General features: G+C 34.1%; 2 protein-coding genes and 1 long non-coding RNA gene across 5 annotated transcripts; all 3 read left to right on the top strand.

Annotated features, from left to right (window-relative positions):
* Positions 1 to 3202: 3202 nt before the first annotated feature.
* LOC18013646 (phosphatidylinositol N-acetylglucosaminyltransferase subunit A) lies at positions 3203 to 6411 on the top strand. Of its 3 annotated transcripts, none has more exons than XM_024153777.1 (10): positions 3203 to 3338; positions 3796 to 3862; positions 4063 to 4212; positions 4527 to 5099; positions 5194 to 5348; positions 5444 to 5534; positions 5620 to 5736; positions 5809 to 5912; positions 5997 to 6087; positions 6199 to 6411. In XM_024153777.1, the coding sequence occupies exons 3-10, from the start codon at positions 4096 to 4098 to the stop codon at positions 6262 to 6264; spliced, it is 1314 nt and encodes a 437-aa protein (XP_024009545.1). In that variant the 5' UTR covers positions 3203 to 3338; positions 3796 to 3862; positions 4063 to 4095; the 3' UTR covers positions 6265 to 6411. The 3 variants fall into 3 exon arrangements, with proteins under 3 accessions (XP_024009545.1, XP_024009544.1, XP_006419069.1); XM_024153776.1 differs by having other exon boundaries at positions 3210 to 3338; positions 3737 to 3862; XM_006419006.2 differs by lacking the exon at positions 3796 to 3862 and having other exon boundaries at positions 3210 to 3338.
* Positions 6412 to 12406: 5995 nt separating this feature from the next.
* On the top strand, positions 12407 to 12865 carry LOC112084511. Its single transcript, XM_024153661.1, has one exon. The coding sequence runs from the start codon at positions 12407 to 12409 to the stop codon at positions 12863 to 12865; it is 459 nt and encodes a 152-aa protein (XP_024009429.1).
* Positions 12866 to 13892: 1027 nt separating this feature from the next.
* Positions 13893 to 14779, top strand: LOC112084637. Its single transcript, XR_002898308.1, has 2 exons — positions 13893 to 14191; positions 14336 to 14779. It is a non-coding gene; the product is annotated as an uncharacterized LOC112084637 (long non-coding RNA).
* The last annotated feature ends 5158 nt before the right edge of the window (positions 14780 to 19937 follow it).

The raw sequence follows: 19937 nt of genomic DNA, 5'->3' as shown, positions 1-19937 counted from the left end.
ATGATATCATAAAAGGTCAAGCTCCGCAAGTAAATTTCTCTGTCAACGGAAGGGTTTATCGTTTGGCATACTATCTCACCGACGGTATTTATCCAAAATGGTCTACATTTATCCAATCTATTCCACTTTCACAGGGTTCAAAAGCTCGTTTATTTGCTGAACGTCAAGAAGCTGCCCGAAAAGATGTCGAGCGAGCTTTTGGAGTCTTGCAAGCTCGGTTTGGGATAAGGCCAAAATAGAGAAGATTATGAGAGCTTGTATCATTCTCCAAACATGATAGTAGAAGACGAACGAAACAACTTCTCTCTATTTGATCTTTCAGATTTTCAACACGGAGAAGGAAACGCAAGTTCACATGTCGATCAGACCTATTCACCAATGCCTTCAAATATTGGTAATATGTTGGATAGACGAACTAGAGTTCGAGATAAATAAGTACATGAATATTTGCAAGCTGATTTGCTTGAGTATATTTGGCAAAAATTTGGAGACGGCGAATAACAATTGAGCTTTTATATGTTTACAATGTTTCAAAATCTAAGTTTCTAGTTTTTTTTTTCATCTTTGTTTCAAATGTTGTTAAATAATCTATGTTCTATCCAAAAATAAAAATGTCTTTTCCAAATAATTATAATTAGTATATTTTTTTTAAGTACCCCTTTAGGGGTTCTTGCATTAGAGGCAACAATTTTTTTTTTTTAATTAGGGGTACTTAACATAATTTTACTATTATTTTATTGCCTAAGTACCTCTCATGGGGTACTACCATTGCTGATGCTCTTAGAGCATGATTAATGCTAGAACCCCCAATGGGATTTTTAGTTAATTTATCTCTATATTATTAATTGAGTATACATTTACATAAATGAACTTTTATTTGTAAGATATTACAGGATATTTTTAATAAATAAAAATTTATTTATAAGATACTACACAAACAAACATTTACTTAGAAAATATTATATAAACAAACTTTACAAATATAGAAAGCTCAATTAAATATTCCTCCATAAGAAATAGTTAAATATAGATGTCACAGATTTTTTTTGAATATATATGGATATAAATCAAAAGTGTATTTAGTTTTTTACTTATTAAAATATATTCTATTATATGAAGAAATCTATTTAAACTTTTGCAATATTTCCATTTGTATTTTCATAATTGATTAGTATCATTTTCGAAAATTAATTCAATTAAAACTGAAATATGTTTTCTAAATTTAAATTATATTTTTACGGGTTGGCCGAAAAAATATGTTAGTAAATTACAAAATAGATTAAATAGACGGGCTTTTCCAATTTGACAATCCTATAGATTATATAGACGGGTTTATTAACATATATTATATAATTCATTAACTAAAAATAATAGTTTGATCTCTAATAAAATATTCACAATTAATTTCTTATTTTATGGATATATATATATATATATATATATATATTTAGATTCCAATCCATGTTGGTGTGTATATAAAGTATATATTAACATCATATCACTTTCATATTTAAAAATTAATAATAATTAAACCGCATAACAAAACTAGCTCAAATTTCTATTCGATGATATATATACAAGTAAATATCAGTTGTGTGATATTTATAAATGTATTTTTATCCAATTGCCTCTAATTTTTATTTTTATTTTTTGTTAAAAGATTTTTGCCACCAATTTTAATTTAACTAAAAAATTTAAAGATATTTTAAAAAATATTACTCTGCACAATGTGTAGATTAATTCATAGTTATTATTACATTTGGGGAAGAAAGAAAGATGAAAGATGATGAGAGAGAAATTGCTCCTGGACAAAGAAGAAAGAGAAAGAGAAGAGAAATTTTCTGGCCAATGCAAGCGTGACACGTGGAGTTAAGAGTCGATTCTTAAGTGTCCCAAATAAGAGCTAGTTCTTAGCATAATTATTATTTTATCTTTAATTTAATTAAAAAACACCTAAGCAATTTCCTTAAGAGCCTGCGTTAGTGATGGTCTCATACAGTTTCTAATAATGCACATATTTAAGAAAATATAGTTGTTTCCTTTCCCGATTCTGAGATTTTGTTTGGTGTGAAACAGGAGTTGTTGGAATGGAGGGTCTGGAAAGATGAGAGATCTTTAATTCGCAGTTTTTGAATCTGTCTTACAAAAATTAATCGAAAAAGTGAAAAAGAAGTGGTTCAAGAAGATGACAATGCTGGCTTCTCATTTCAGCTCTTTAACGTCTAAAATGTTGTCGGTGTCCATCTCTGATAACGCATCTGTGGTTTCGTTGAATCTCTTCGTTGCTCTTCTCTATGTTTGTATTGTGATTGGGCATCTTTTGGAGGAGAATCGATGGATGAACGAATCCATCACAGCTTTATTGATTGTAAGTTCACTTTAAGCATCCTCTTTTGGGGTAAAATGATAGCTAAAGATGTTACCGCACGGGGGCTCACGGATAAGCTTTTACATTTTGGATTAATCATATCATTGTTTCATCTTTTTTGACATTTTAGCAATTTAGTTGCAGGGGCTTTGCACTGGTGTCGTTATTTTGTTAATTACTAGAGGGAATAACTCACATCTGTTACAGCATTTCCATCAGTGAACCTCTAAGAGAGGGGTTCATCAGAATATAATAATGTTTTTTTAGTTTTATTTCTTTTTTAATTTTTTTTTATATTCAAAAATTATAATTTTCAACCAATCAGGATGCTCCATTTTGAGATGATACCGTATTTTCAGGTTCGTCGAGATGATACCGTCTCTTTAATATTAAACTTTTTTATCTCAAAAACTGTGTTATGAACCTGTCTTGATCCCTTAATGGATATGGTCTTAGTTTTCCTTTTGTTAATCTTGCTGATTTGTTTTTTCTTGATTTCATGTACAGTTTTTTTTTTCTTGATTTCATGTACAATTTTTTTTTTTTTTTTTAAAGAGATAGATATGTATATACTATTATCGACATTGTTCAGTCGGGCTTCATATATTTCATGGGTCTTTAAATATAAATATGAACCTTTTTTGATTCGGGTTGGGCTAAAATCAGGATGCGCAACTCACCTCCAACAGGTGCTTCGTAAAATACTATAGAGCTAACTTGACATTTGGTTCGATTCTGGTGCGGCAAGGAATCATAAAATTAGAATATTATACTTTTAGCCTTTGTTTATTTTAAAAACTACAGATTACCCCATTATGATTTATTTCTCGTTCTCACACTACCGAGTAGTGTCTCCATCGCATCGATCTCTCGCCGGCGTCGTCTCCATCGCCGGAGACGTTTCCAAAGCCGGCGTCGTTTCTTTCGCCTGCGTCTCCTCCCTCCGACGCTGTCTCCATCTTTGTAATCGGTAAGTTTCCTCCTTCGTAATTTGTCAAAATTAGTTTGGAGTCTAGATTTATCGGACGATTGTGGTGATCCAAAATTCTAAAAATGTTTAATCTGAAGTTAAAACACTCTCAAATGAGAAGTTTCAATGGATTCGATAGTTTTTGGTTTCATAGATAATATTTCATAGATAATGTAGATGATGTTTTCGATAGAATGTCTTAGTGAACTTTTCATGGATTCGATAGTTTTTGGTTTTATGAAATCTCTGGTTCCTTTTCTTTTTCCTCCTCTTCTTCCATGCTACATTGCGATCGATCAACATACCTTACGGTTGGAAAAACCTTCTGTTTGCGAGTGAATCTATTGGTTAAAGATGATTTGATTTTCTTATTATTCATATCAATTTCTTCCCTGTAGTAGGGGAAATATGGTTCCATGGTTTTTGCTGATCGATCTTGTGCGTATGTTTACACAAGCTGGTTTCTCTGAATACATAATCTTTAAAGAGTATGAACGAAGAAGGCCACGTCTCTCACCTTTCTGGTAAAGTCCATACGATGTATATCTATATCTTAATACCAATATGTAATTCTTGCATCGCTTCTCCTTTTCGACATTAGAACTGATACCTGATTATCGTTCTAGACTTCTGTAATGTTTGCGTTTAGAGCGAGTGATTTTCTCATTTTTGTTCTGATTTGTTGCATTGATATATATTTTTTTTCTTATATCAAAAATTTCAGAGCTTCAAGTCTAATTTTGTGACTGGAGTGTCTATGGCGGAACCGAAGCATAGGGTTTTAATGGTCTCTGATTTCTTCTTCCCAAACTTTGGTGGTGTGGAGAATCACATCTATTACCTCTCTCAATGCTTGTTAAAGCTCGGACACAAGGTCAGTTTGATATTCGCATGTTCTTTTTAGGTTTGTGTGTTTAGCTATGGTGAAATCAAATTCTCAAAGCCCTTCTATTAATATTTTGTGATTAAAATACAATTTTCAGCTGTATTGTCAAGTAATGTAGCATAATGTGATAGGATCTTATTAATCCACTACCTTGATTCAGAAACCTATTAGTGATATGGAGCTTAATCCAGAATTTACTCTATTCTTTACTTTGTGTTTTTACCCTCTTAGTGTGGAAACATTGCTTTCACCATCTGGTTTCTTCCGAACGCTGGTTTGAGTTTTTGTTGCCATTGTTGCAGGTGGTGGTTATGACACATGCATACGGGAACCGTTCTGGAGTTCGATACATGACTGGTGGACTCAAAGTCTATTACGTGCCTTGGAGGCCATTTGTTATGCAGACCACGTTTCCGACGGTTTATGGAACACTTCCCATTGTACGGACCATACTTAGACGCGAGAAGATAACGGTAGTTCACGGTCATCAAGCTTTCTCTACGCTCTGTCATGAAGCTCTGATGCATGCCCGGACAATGGGCTACAAAGTTGTGTTCACAGATCATTCTTTGTACGGTTTCGCTGATGTTGGGAGCATCCACATGAACAAGGTCTTACAGTTCAGTTTAGCAGATATAGACCAAGCTATATGCGTTTCACACACGAGCAAGGAGAACACTGTTCTGCGGTCTGGTTTGTCCCCAGCAAAGGTTTTCATGATACCAAATGCTGTCGATACCGCTATGTTCAAGCCCGCTTCTGTTCGACCCAGTACTGAGGTCATCACCATAGTTGTCATAAGTAGATTGGTTTATCGGAAAGGTGCGGATTTGCTCGTTGAAGTCATTCCAGAAGTATGCCGTTTATACCCCAATGTGAGTTTAAAACACATTAGTAACCAATCATTCTACCATTTCTCTATCGTATCTGTATTAACTTTAATTCTTCTTTTTATTTGAGTTTTGAAAGGTTCGTTTTGTTGTTGGAGGGGATGGACCAAAACATGTGCGACTAGAGGAAATGAGAGAGAAGCATTCTCTCCAAGATAGAGTCGAAATGTTGGGTGCAGTGCCACATTCTCGCGTGCGCTCTGTTTTGGTCACCGGTCATATCTTCTTAAACAGGTGTTATGTGTTTACAATTTACAAAACTCGATATTAGTGTTTTTAGCAGTTACTGTTGAATGTTCATGTTTACTAGAGTCTTGATCCTCTGACAGTTCTTTGACAGAAGCTTTCTGCATAGCTATATTAGAGGCGGCTAGTTGCGGATTATTAACTGTCAGCACTCGTGTTGGAGGTGTCCCTGAGGCATGTAACATTTCCTATAATACATTCTGTGACTGTCTCTCTTCCAGGATCGATAAAATCAGGTTTTTTTCTTACGATTTTTTAGGTCTTGCCTGATGACATGGTTGTACTCGCTGAACCTGATCCAGATGATATGGTACGAGCAATCGAGAAGGCAATATCAATACTCCCAAGTATTAACCCTGAGGAGATGCACAATCGAGTGAGTTTCGTTTTCATATTTAAATACTTAAAGAGTTAAGAACCTTTCTTCTAAGCTTGTTGCTACTATTAGATGAAGAAGCTTTACAGTTGGCAAGATGTGGCCAAAAGAACCGAGATTGTGTATGATCGTGCCTTGAAGTGTTCAAATAGGAATCTTCTTGAACGTTTATCGCGGTACATTATATATCCTTACGCATCAAGATTGATGTAAAACCTCGTTTTTCTTTGATACGGATGAAAATAGCTTATCTTTGTTAGGTTCCTCTCGTGTGGAGCTTGGGCAGGGAAGCTATTCTGTATGGTTATGATCGTTGATTACTTGCTTTGGCGGTTACTTCAGTTACTGCAGGTGAAGCTGTTACACTGATTAACGCATTAATTAACTCATCCTCTCTAAATTCTTTAGGTAGATATGTATAGTATGATCAAATTTATAATCTCGTAATGGGATTTGTTTCAGCCTGATAACGATATCGAGGAGGCACCTGATGTTCTTCTTCACCATCATGGAGAGAAGAGACACTGAGTCTTCATCAACAGTCTCTACTCTTCGCTTGTGTAACTCGCTTGTGTAATCAGGATTGTCTCTTGTCAGAGTCGTGCTTACGTTCAAATTATATAAAATATGGGCTTACGGTTTCAATTTTTTAAGAAAAACTTAGGAACCTTTTCTTTGCAACATTTACCCATACATATTTTTCTTTAATTTTTTAATTTGTTTTTAGTAGGCTTAGTATTATTGGTAAACATCTCTTTAAATGAAAATAAGAATAAAGAAAATAACATTGAAGATAATTAAAAGAAAAAGTAAATAAAACAAAATAAAACATTGCAATATTAGGATAAACAGTTTTTTGAGTTTATTTTTTTTATTGTAGTTTGTTTTTTTCAACATTCACTAAATTCATTAAGTTTTGATATCTGTATTTTTTGTTTTGTTTTGTTTTGTTTTGCTTTTATTTCTTTACAATCATTTTCATTGAAGTTTTGTTTCAAATTACCACTGCAAATATTATATAATTATGTTTAAACTTATTGATGTCATCAAACAACCCAAGAAACTAAGAAATTAGGTTTTTGAACTAAGTTCTTGTTTGTACTTCTTTATTTATTTTGTTAAATAATATTATTAGTTTTTACATACACATTTTTGTTTATTGATATCTATTAAAAAAAATTACGAAACTGATTAAGTTAAGAAATTTCAAATAATCTTATATAAAACTTCAATTAATAAAATTATAAAACATAAAGAAAATTTAACAAACAATTAAAAAGATAAAATTTATTAAAAAAATAATAACAAAAAGAAAGATATCCATATAAAAATGGGAGAAAAAATTTAAAAAACCTTCAACTATTTAATATTTGCTAGTTTCCTACCTGAACTTTTTGCGTTGCCAGAAACTTACATGAACTAATTTTTTAGATAAAAAAACTACCTAAAATATTTTATAGTTTCAGTTTTCTTCCCACGATTTCACGGCCTTTAACCGTCAAACGGAATTAGTAAACTCCGTTATTTTCTAAAACAAGAAAAAGCTGAAAAAACCCTCAACTATTTAATATTTGCCAAAAAAATACCTGAACTTTTTACGTTATCTGAAATCCACATTAGCTAATTTTTAATTTTTTTTTTAAGTTAAATGACACTAAAAAACCAAAATATCAAAGATTTTACAACAACTAAAAAAAAAGTTATCACCAATATAATTCGAAATAAATTACAATATATATATTTTTAAAATTACAATATATTTATGACTAAAGATTCTGTAGATGAGTACTTCATTTTGTTTTTGGGCTGATTTAATCTCCACTAAGATGATCTTCGTAGATGATTAAAAATATCTATCACACTTTATCTCAATAGATCACCTACTAATTTATATTTATTACTTTATTATGAGCCACTGAAATCACTGTTCCAAAGAGTCGATTAGTTAGGAGCTTATATGCAAATCGCTTTTCGGAATAGATGTGGTCTATGATGAGAAACAAACCAATATCAAATAAATAATCATCAGCGAATGAATCTGGGAGAACTATTAATGGATGTGAAGTAATGGGGTAAAAGCTGAAACCGTAAAATATTTCAGATAGTTTTTTGATCAAAAAATTAGTTTATGTAGGTTTCTGGCAACACAAAAAGTTCAGGTAGGAAACTGACAAATATTAAATAATTGAGGGGTTTTAAGTTTTTTTTTCCCTATAAAAATGTCATATATGGTTTTATTTTTAAATAAAAAAAGATGAAATCGATAAAATATATATAACTAAAAAATTCAAAATGATAAAATTAAGAAAAATAACAAGTATTATATAAGTAAGATTTACAAGAATAAAAAGAATACGAAGATCGAAGAACAAATAAATATTTCTCTCTGATATTCAACATATATTTTTAAGTTAACTATTACGTTTTGATAAAAAAAGTAAAATAGTAGATTTTTAGTCTCTTATTATCTTAGGAGAAAAATTAGACTATTTGACACAATTGGTGTAGAAGAGATTACAAATAATGTATCATCAAAAAGAGATCAAAGAAAATATAAATATTTTAAACAAAATAACATTAATAGTAAACATAAAATTAAATACAAATTATTTAAAATAAAAATTAAAACATGATCCGCTATTTGTCACAATCTTTTCTTTTGTCACAATCTCCACTTCTTCACCAGTTGCTCTCTTGAGCTTTTTCAACAACTTATCCAGATCGAAACTTCCAGTGACCACAATCGTTTGTTTCTCTCTATCCACCACCCGTGATTTGACTCCTAATAATCATACATCATTCGAAAAGTTACAACATGCATGATAAATTGCCCATAATCATATTACTATCAGTTATAAATATTGGTCTACCTTTGAATTTTTTAATAACAACAAACATGATCATCTCGGCTTCATCACAAATTGGTATTTTTAATTCGACATCTGATACACTAGAAAATATCCAAGATTTGAGTTGGTTATCAAGAAAACTTTTTTAAAGATGTATAAGAATATAAATCAAGCTTACATGTCAAGGGCTTAGTTGGAATATAAATCAATAGATTTGTTAAATGCGGATACTTAGTTGGAATTGTCAAGGGCTTGGAAATCGCTGGACAATAAGCTATCTTAAAGAAGTCTGGAAGAGACATAAACCAGAATTTTTGTTTCTTTCAGAAACCAAACAGTAATTTCTTTTTTACAAAAATTTCAGTTTCATTTCGGTTATGATAAGTTGTACATGGTTGAACCATGTGGTGCAAGTGGTGGTCTTGCATTATTTTATACTAATTCTTCTGATGTTACTATTTTATTTTCAAATAATCAGATTATTGATATTGAAACAGATATTTTGGGAAAAAAAGTTTATCTCTCTTTCATTTATAGAGATCCGGTTGCAAAACTACGAGGTCAAGTTTGGGAAAGACTAACAAGAATAAGTCTTACACGGAAAGAACCTTGGTTCGTTATTGGAGACATGAATGAGATAACCAGTAACAATGAAAAAAAGGAGGCACTTTAAGACATGCTTCTACCTTTGTGTCCTTCAACCTCATGATACGAGACTGTGGCTTTTTGGAATTTCCAATACAATGTCTTGGAGGGGACGAAGAAATTCAAAAGTTGTTAGATGTAGACTTCGGGCGTTAGCGACTGAAGATTGGCATGAGATCTTCTCGCATTCTTATGTTGAGTATTTGGCGATGATTGGATCAGATCATCGGCCAATTGTCGCTACAATTGAAGATAAAGTTCAAAGGAAAAAGTCGCAATTCCGATTTGATAAACGTTGGTTAGGACAAGACGGTTTTATGGATTCTATTTCCAAAGGTTGGAATTTTGATCCTAGTGATGGAGTAGTTCCGTTTATGGACAAAGTGCAAAATTGTAGAAGAGAAATATCCCAATGGAGGAAAACTTTTCAGCCATATGGGCATGAAAGGATTGGCGACTTGAAACGGGAATTAGAAGACATCCAAAACGATGACACAAGAACGGAGGAGGAATTGATGGAGGTTACGAAAAAATTAAAGAAAGCTTATAGGGATGAGGAATTATATTGGCAACAAAAAAGTCGAACTCAATGGGCAAAAGAAGGAGATAAAAATACAATATTTTATCATGCATTAGTTAAACAAAGAAGAGCACGGAACCGGATTATTGGTTTATATAATGCAATAGGAACATGGGTTACTTCGGAGAAAGAGATTGAGCAGGTGGCAGTGAAATATTTTGATGAACTATTCACCTCGACTTCCCCAACGGAATTTAACGTCACATTGGGAAATATTACACGGGTAATCTCGGACACGAATAATGCAATGCTCACAGCTATGGCATCTGAAGAGGAAATACGGAGTGCACTATTTATGATGCATCCGGAGAAAGCTCCGGGACCTGACGGAATGACGGCACTCTTTTACCAACGCTCATGGCAAATCGCTAAGGCGGATCTTGTATGTTTAGTCAATGTTTTTTTTGATACGGGGGTCTTTTATGAAAGATTAAACATGACGAACATCTGTTTAATTCCCAAAACGGAAAGACCTACGAGAATGACAGAACTACGACCTATTAGTCTATGTAATGTCGGTTATAAGATCATATAAAAAGTACTATGTCAACGATTAAAAAATTTATTACTAGATCTGATTTCGGAAACACAATCAGCTTTTGTGGCAGGACGGTTGATATCAGATAATATCCTAATTGCACAGGAGATGTTTCATGGACTGCAGACTAATAAGTCATGCAAAAGTAAATATATGGCGATTAAGACGGATATGAGTTAAACTTATGATAGAGTCGAATGGGCTTTTATTGAAGATCTTTTGAGGAGATTTGGTTTTGCGGAAAAATAGATAACATGGATGATGCGATGCATTACCTCGTTAAAATATAAAGTTCTGTTAAATGGACAGCCAAAGAGGCATGTAATCCCGGGGAGAGGTCTCCGCCAAGGGGACCCTTTATCTCCATATTTATTTATACTATGTACAGAGGTGCTAATATCAAATATAAAGAAATCTGAAGAGGAAAAACAATTGACTGGTCTAAAGATTGTACGAGCAAGTCCACCGGTGTCACATCTACTTTTTGCAGATGACAGCTTATTCTTTTGTAAGGCAAATAAAGCTGAATGCCAGAAGATTCTAACGATACTGAAACAGTATGAAAGTGTCTCGGGACAGCAAATTAATTTTGATAAATCTTCAATTCAATTTGGTCACACGGTCCCAGAGGACGTTAAGAGTGAGGTGAAACAAATTTTAGGAATCTATAGGAACGGAGGGACGGGATCCTATCTTGGTATCCCGGAAATCTTAGATGGCGCTAAAACCAGAATCTTTAATTTTGTAGCAGAAAGACAGCATGATCGGGTTAATAGTTGGACGTCGCGCCTACTGTCAAAAGGGGGTAAAGAGGTATTGATTAAATCGGTGGCATCTGTGATGCCCACTTACGTCATGTCATGTTTTCGGTTGCCTAAATCCACCACAGGAAAACTAACTAGTGCAGCGACAAGGTATTGGTGGAGCTCGGATGGACATAATCGTGGTATGCATTGGATAGGGTGGAAAAAGATGTGTAAAGATTAAACGGAAGGAGGAATCGGATTTCGAGATGTGGAGGATTTTAATACGGCTTTATTGGCAAAACAATTATGGAGGCTGATTGATAGACCAAATTCCTTATTTGCGCAGGTCTTTAAAGGACGATTCTTTCAGAATGCAAGTCCTTTGGACCCAGTGAGATCCTACTCACCGTCTTATGGATGGCGAAGTATAATATCGGCTAGATCTCTGGTTAATAAAGGGCTAATTAAAAAGGTAGGTTCAGGATGCTCCATTTCTGTCTGGAATGATCCATGGATACATTCTTCTCGCCCGAGATCAGTCACTTGTAAGGGTTTCAATTATTATCCGAATATTATGGTTAATCACCTGATTGACCCAGTGAAAAACTCGTGGAACATGGGTTTGATAATAGCAATTATTGACCCAGCGGATGTGGAAATTATTCGTGGACTTCCCATTAGTAGAACCTATAGGCCAGACCCAATGGGATGGCATTTCACAGAATCCGGACGATATACGGTAAAATCAGAGTACAAAACTGAGCGTTATTTATCTAAAGGAATCACAAAGGAGATCTTTGGCCCAGAAATAAAGGCTTTACAAGCATATGCTTGGAAATTGAAAAGTGCGCCGAAGTTAAGACATTTTATCTGGCAAGCAATATCTGGGTGCCTTCCAGTGTCGGCTGGATTACGCACCCGTGGAATACAATGTGACACACAATGTACACGATGTGGAGAAGATGAAGAAACAATTAACCATGTGCTCTTTGAATATCCTCCTGCTTTGCAAACTTGGGCATTATCCCGGATACCAACACCTCTTGGAATCTTCTCAGGACCATCGGTTTATTCAAATTTTGATCATCTTTTTTGGCGACTTCCATAAAAGTTGAATAACACACAATTCCCATGGATCGCATGGTATATTTGGAAGGCACAGAATGAGAAAGTGTATTAAAATAATGATATAGATCCACAGATTACATTGAAAATAGCGGAAACATAAGCAACATTGTGGGAGGAGGCTCAAAGGTTTGAACAGGATTCAATTCCTACCGATCTTTGCACTTTTCTGAACCTGTCAACACCTATGGCCTACGAAGGCTGGTGGTGCTATACTGATGGCTCTTGGAAAGATACATATCTTTTAACGGGATTAGGATGGTACTTCTTTAAAGAAGATGCTACGGAAAGAATAATGGGAACACAAAATGTAAGACGAAGTCTTACACCTCTGCATGCGGAAATAGAAGCCCTCATATGGGCTATGCACTGTATGCTCGAAAACCAGAAGATGGAAGTAGCTTTTGCAACAGACTGTTCGGAGTTGGTGAAGATGGTGTCTACACCCGAAGAATGGCCAGCTTTTGATCTACATTTGGAGGAGATTAGGAAAATGAAGGACAAGTTCAGTTTCTTCCTTATATCACATATCCCACGCGCAAAAAATTCGAAGGCGGACAACCTAGCAAGAAGTGCTCGTGTCTACCCTCAAGACGTCATTTATGTAAACTCGGTACTACCGGTTTGGATAGCCAAACCGTTTTAGGTACTTAGGCTGATGACAAAAAAAAAAAGCTTACATGTCAGGTACATTTGTTGGTGAAAAGCAACTAAACATTTCTTAAATTTGAAACTACCAAAGAAATCAAATACTAAATATTATCAAGGTAAAATATAGTTTTCAGAATCCTAATACACTTATATACATGATCACCCATAGCACACTATGAATGGCCATTTTTAACATCTATTCACACATAAAAAAGAGATACAATATTTTAACCAAAAAAAAGAGGAATTTATTATATATTATCTAATTATTATTAATCATTACAATATATGATGTCATATATGTTTATATATTATGCACTTATATAGTTATATACACATTTTTCAAAAGAAGATTTATCTGTTTATTTTTTTAATAACTTTTGATTTTCTAATTATGTGATTAGCAAAAAAAAAATTCTCGATTAAACAAAATTTAATATTTTTAAAAATTAAACCTCCAAATTTATTCAATTAAATCTTATTTTATAAATAAATATTTCTTACATTTAACTTTCTTAGATTTTCTAATATTTTTTCTTAACTTAAAAAATATTATTGAATTTTTTAATTAATATTTCTTCTGATATTTTTATATATATTAAAACTGTCATAAAAGAGAAATTTCTTTGAAGATATCAAAGAAAAGAATATGTGATTTTTATAATTAAATGATCGTAATAATATTATATTAATTATAAATTAGTTAACTTGTGTCTCTAAAAGCCAGAAAAAATATTTCAACAATAGTAATAAGAAATTATAAAAAATACCACAGTGTTAGGGATAATTTGCAAAACCATAATCATTTTATTACATGTGACTTTTCGGATCATTTGAGATAGGATCAGAGTTTTATAAGTTTGCTAATCTTATATATAAAAGAGGAAGAACTCTCTCCAGCTGCTTGACACGTCAACACTGGAGAGAGCGACACCTATACCTTTAAAAAAACGCCACGTGTATGGACCTTTACGCTTCTGAAACCTCTTATATTTCTTTCCTAATATCAACGATTGAAAAAGGTTCAACATTAATTAGAGAGATACATTGTCTACAGTCTATTAAACTTAGAGACCAATTAATGTGGGGATGAGAGCATTGGTCATAAAGAAAAGAAAAAACTGAAATCTGAGGGAAAATCCGAAGAATCTAGGGAAGTTCAATCAGAGGAAGAGACTAAAGAGTGCGAGAGAAAAAGCTTGGTTTAAAATTGGGTTCTTCGGGTGAAGAATCTGACGAGGAAGCAGAGTCTGCAGAGAAAGATGGCGAAGAGGTATTGGAGGAAGAAGAAGAGGAGGATACTTTTGATTGATGAAAAATGGTAATGAGTAGTTATGAAAAACGATGGTCAAAAAGTTGCAGTCAGTTTTTTTTTGGGGGGGGGGGGTTTAAAGAAGTCTCATATGCCTTTAATTATAAGATCTATCATTCGCGTTTCAGAAATAATAATTCTCCCATTTTGCAGATTTTGGTGATCTCGATGGTTTGTAGAAAGCGAACGTAACAAATTTCGGAAAAGAAACTCATAGTAGGCTCACATATTGGTCTTACTATTCAATTGCATTCGGAGAAACTCCAAGTGTGGGAATGACGGTCGGAGGAAATTTAGACGAGTGACAGAGAAAGAACGAAGAGGTTAGGCATTAGGAAATGGGAGCTAAGAGAAAGACGAGATGGGCGGTGTTGAAACTACAGCTCGTGTAGGCATCACATGCGTATAGAACTTATTTTTTGTCTCATATTAGTACTGTAACTTTAGAAAATCTCGAATCTCTGCTTTGTATTCACCCTTTTGTGGGAATTGTCTCAGCTTGGTACAATGTTTCTTTTTGACATCTTATTCTGCTATGCATGTACTGTAGCTGTGTTTAAGTGAAGATGAGAATCACCAGTACTCACTGGTTCTTAACCGCTGATGCATTATTTTAACTCTGTAAGCTTTGGGTGTGATACTAATCTATTTGGAAATGAATGCTGAATGATTAAGCTTTCTGCCCAAACAAAAAAAAAAACTTGTCTGTTTCTGGCATCATCTAAAAATAGTCTCATAGTCTGAAACCTGCGCTCATTCAAATGATTTGTGCATTTATAATTATCAATTATTGTCGTTTATTCTATTTTCTCAGAAAAAATCCAATCTTTTTCCCTGTTTAAATCCAGTTTCAGTTGAATCATTATATAAAAACTTCTGCTACTGCAGTTCCAAAGAAAGGTCCTTTCATTTGAGAAAGCAGTGACTGCAGCCGCAGTTTCTAGCAGTGGCTCGTCGGTGTAAGAGGAAGCAGTGGTAGACATCAATTTTAGTATTAAATAATGAGGAAACAATAAGGGTTGTTCAGAACAAAGTTCTGAGCTATGTATGCAAAGAATGAAGATATTAAGTGGTTCTCCACTACTTCTATTGGATTTTCTTTTTATAGTAGATCAACTTCGGTATTTTGGTGTCTTCCACTATAAACTAATGGTTGTTCACGTTGCTGCAGCGTTGCCGTTATAAGTGTCTTCCTCCTAATTATATTTTTAAGAAAAGTTAAATGGTATTATCAAGAATGAGAAATAGAAGCTTTGTACATACGTCCTTCCTCCAACAAATGTTTTTCAAAAACTGAGGAAGACTACTGAAAAGCATACTGTTCCAACGAAGAAGAAATGAAAATAAAAAACACAACCAATGCCAATCATTCTAATCATTCATTTACAATATGAACCAAAATATCTCACTGTAAATATTCGTAAAGTTACAAACCTTTGCAACAAAAATGCAGAGTAATATTTCAGATTAAATGCCTGTCTTACCTTATCATATTACAACCAACAATCATAATCTCTACTTATACACACTACAAAAGAAAAAACTACAAAATAATTAAACATTTTAAATTATTTGAATAAAAACCCGCGCATAGCGCGGATACGCATCTAATCTTATATATAAAAGAAGTTCAACTCTCTCCATATGAATGCCACATCAACATTTGAGAGTTATTATGAAGATGACATGTGTTATATTTTTTAAATTAAAATTACAGTTTTTTTTAAGAAAATTAATTAATAAATTAAATATTAAGTTTTAAACCACTCAAACATGAAAAGTTTTTTTATTAATTGATTCTTAAATTAAATTTATATAAATATTAAATAAGAATTTATATTATAATTAATTAAAAATATTAATAGTTTTTTGTATAAATTCTTAATTTTTAATATTATAACATTTAAAATTGATTGATTTATATAATATACTAACACATAATAAATAATTTCTATATTTTTATTAGTAATAGATAAAAAAATATATAAATTTGAAATAGTTGAAGAAAAAAACCTGCACGTAATGTACGGATATTCATCTAGTTTATATAAAATTTCTAAAAGTCATATCAAATCCACAGTTATTCAATTAACAATTTGTCAAAACTACACTATATCAAATCCATTGTTATTCAAACCTAAGCAATTTTACTTTTAAATTAAAAGTTGTGAAAAGGATTTTAAGAGTGTACTTACATTTTTAGTTGAAACTAATGATAATAAAACTGGAATTTGGAGAGACTTTTATAAAGAAACGTTCTCAATAAAATAAAAATAAAAATTGAAAAATCATAGCTCACCAACCAAACTCTTTCTTCACTTTCCTTATCATCGATTGCTTCTCTATCTTCAAATTGATTGCGAAGTTGATTGGATGTTTAGTTAGTGACAAAGGCTTCTTTGGTTCTTAATTAGAGCTATGTTGAAGAAGCGTGACGACGATTCTTCTGCTTCTGGTAAAGTATTATATTTTGTTCGATCGTTTAGTTTTGAAGTCTGACTAGCTATCCGTGTTATAACTGCTTAATAAATAAGATGTTAGAATTAAAAGAATACTATATTTATTATATTTTATTAATTAGATTTATATAATTTATAATAAAACTAAAATTTGAATTGACTTATTGTCAGAAAATAAATCTGGTTATAAATTAGAGAAAATTGCTGAATGGGTAGTTTTTAAGTTTTAAATTAGAGGAATAGGATGTTTTGAAAACTTTGGAAGGATAGGGCTGTTTTTACTGTTTGTCTTCCCACAAGGATCCTAAGGCAATTTTTATTTTCAAAATTACCATTATCGAAGTAAAAAAACTAAAAATTTCAGATTAAATCCGATTTGGTAAACCGATTACACAAAATTATAAACCGAAGTCCAATATCATAAACCGAAGTATAACCAAATGTATAATTTATCGACATCCCAACATTTAAATTAAAAATTAAATTTGGGATCCACATCTCGACGTAGTCCATCTAGCATCTCCGGCAATCCATCTCCGATTAGCCATCCGATTGACCGTTGTAATGGCGCGGAAAGTAAAAAAATCGTTAAGGCGCAACAACACCGTGCCTCCGGTGTCGAGGCGAGTGTTCCAGAGTAACTCGAAGTCAGCTCCGACGGACCACTCGCCCATACCGCCCATGTCACCGCGACGGAGTGACCACCGGGTTGAACATCCCATTCAAGATCGATGACTTGGATAAGGAGCTGAATGAGAGCAAAAACCAGACCTACGACTACACATTGGAGCTGTGGCAAGGTGTAGCAAAGGTTGAAAACAAAACAGAAGAGATTGATGCTACTTTAGACAAAGTTGTCTATGCTTTAGATGAAGTAGAAGAGAAGGTTGAAAAACTTTCTACAGATCATAAGGAGTATGATCTGAACTCTGGAATCACTTATTTGGATACCCAAGACATGTCTGAGAACCACTGGAAGCAAGAGAACAACAATGGAGAAGAAGAGATTGAAGAAGGAAGCATGGAGAGCCGGAGGAAGCTGACCGCGGCTGCGAGCACCTCACCCGTGGCCAGAGCCACTTCCACCGCGGCTCCAAGCTCCTCACCCATGGTGCAGCACGACTTCTCAGACTGGGAGAGCTTTCAACCTCTTTCTGAAGTCTGTTCATCAGAAAACCGACCTCATGTGACCAGACCTAGGTTGTTGACAAAGCTGTCTTCTCAATCACTGCACAAACATCAAAGGAAAAGGAAGAATTCAATACTTATGCATCTTGGAACATGGTTTATACTTGTGACAATGAGCTTCAAGAGCAATTCTCAGAAGATGAAGAGTATGGTTTGTTTGTAAAAGATCCAAACCCTGGGGACGATTCATCTGATGACAACACAGAACCAATAACCAAGAGCATATCTAGAGAGAGACTGATCAAATTCAACAAGTTTGTGAAGTCCATTCTTCTCTATCTCGGATTCGACAACGTCTGGAAGCAAGGCTGCCTTCAAGTCTTCTTCAGATACAGCAAGGAGACTAAGGAGAACATCTCTACATATTTCAGAAGAGCCAGGTATCTATCTTTTCCTAGATCATCACCTAATGCAGCTGTTTACAGGATCCACCTCAAAGATTCCCAAGAAGCCAGTGATTACACAAACAAGATCAGCAAAAAAGCACTTGAAGAGTTCAACCAAGTAGTTCAGAGTCTTCTAGAAGGAATTTCGTTTGCCAAAGCATGTAGATACTACATGATAGGCCACTTCTTTTGTGACAGCAAAGAGTCAATCCAAGAGATGAAAGACTTGTTCACACACGCCCAAGAAGGTAGAACAGTTTGAACTCTACATAAAGTTCAAGACAAATGTCAATTTCTTATCTCTTGTGACATTAGAGGTGAAAGATTCCTCAATATTCTTTGTGATTATGGAGCTTGCATTAACATGATGTCCAAAGCAACTGTTTTGAGAGTTAGGCATTAAGCACATCTCAAGTACCAGGACAAAGATTAGCTTAGCAGATGATTCAAGTGCAACACCAAGAGGGATAGCCCGAGACATTCCTCTAAAGATTGGAGATTGCATTGCACCTGTCGATCTATACATAGTGAAGACCAAAGATGACTCTTATCCAGTTATTCTTGGATGGCCTTTCTTAGCAACTGCTGGAGCCATCATGGATTGGCCCAACAGGAGAGTTTCTTTTGCCAATATCGACAAGGACATCTTCTCTGAAGCTACACCACTTAAGAGCAAAAAAGGAGAGCATACAGCTCAGACATTTGAACCAGAAGAACTCTGGAGTGATGAAGAACCTGCAAGACAGAACATGAGGATTTCGAATAGGACTTGTCTTAGGACAAGATCCTATTTGAAATGAGTCTTTTTCTTTGCAAAGTCTAGCTAAGGACTATAAACCAAAGCGCTTGATGGGAGGCAACCCATTTTAGGTACTTATTTGTTTTTATTCAGCTTTCTTTTTCTATTAAAGTTTTGTTTCTTTCATTTTAGACAGGCCTTAGTATGCCATAAAAAAAAGAGAAGAAAAGGAGCTGGCTGCAGCCAAAGAAGGTCCAGCCGCAGCCAGCAGGCGCTTTACCGCGGCCTAGAAGGTCTGGCCTGCGGCCAGCACGCGTCCCACCGTGGCCGCGATGCTCCGACCCACGGCCAGCACAGCCGGCCACCATGGCCACCTTGTCCACCTCCATTTCACCTTGGCCACCTCCATTCCATCCTTGGCCACTTCCACCATCACCTTGACCAAATCTGTTTTGGATCCCTTGCATCCAAGCTTGATCAAGCATCGCCACCACAACCACCTCACAATCCATCACCAACACCAGGTAAGTTTTCTTTCTCTCAATCTTTTTAATTTTTACATACTCTATTTCTCATCCTTGCCTGATTTATTTCACACTGGGGGGCAGTGTGATTTAAGTCTGGGGGAGGATTTCATCCCTTTCTAACAACCTTTTCTTGCATGAGCCTTTGCATTCTGCATTTTCTTTAAAATTTTTCAATTTTTTCCGATTTTTCTTAAAACTTTTCAAAAGTCTTTGGGTTTCAAAAAGTGTTTTCAAAGGTCAATTACATTTTGAGGGAATAATGACAAATCAATGATGATAACCAACCTGTTTGCTTCTACACCAATCACTCGTGAAAGCTCTTTCAAGGTTTAGTACTAAAATAGGCGGTAGCTAGAGTACTTACACTACAAAATCCCACCAGAGGACTTATATTCATGAAGATATTTTCTGACAGGATATACTAGCTCATTTTACTTGGACTTAATCTTGACATCT

The sequence above is a fragment of the Eutrema salsugineum genome, unplaced genomic scaffold (assembly GCF_000478725.1).
Source record: "Eutrema salsugineum unplaced genomic scaffold, Eutsalg1_0 scaffold_4, whole genome shotgun sequence".
In the NCBI taxonomy this organism is placed as follows: Eukaryota; Viridiplantae; Streptophyta; class Magnoliopsida; order Brassicales; family Brassicaceae; genus Eutrema; species Eutrema salsugineum.
The sequence above is the reverse complement of the archived record's forward strand: the minus strand, read 5'-3'. Positions and strand labels throughout refer to the sequence as shown.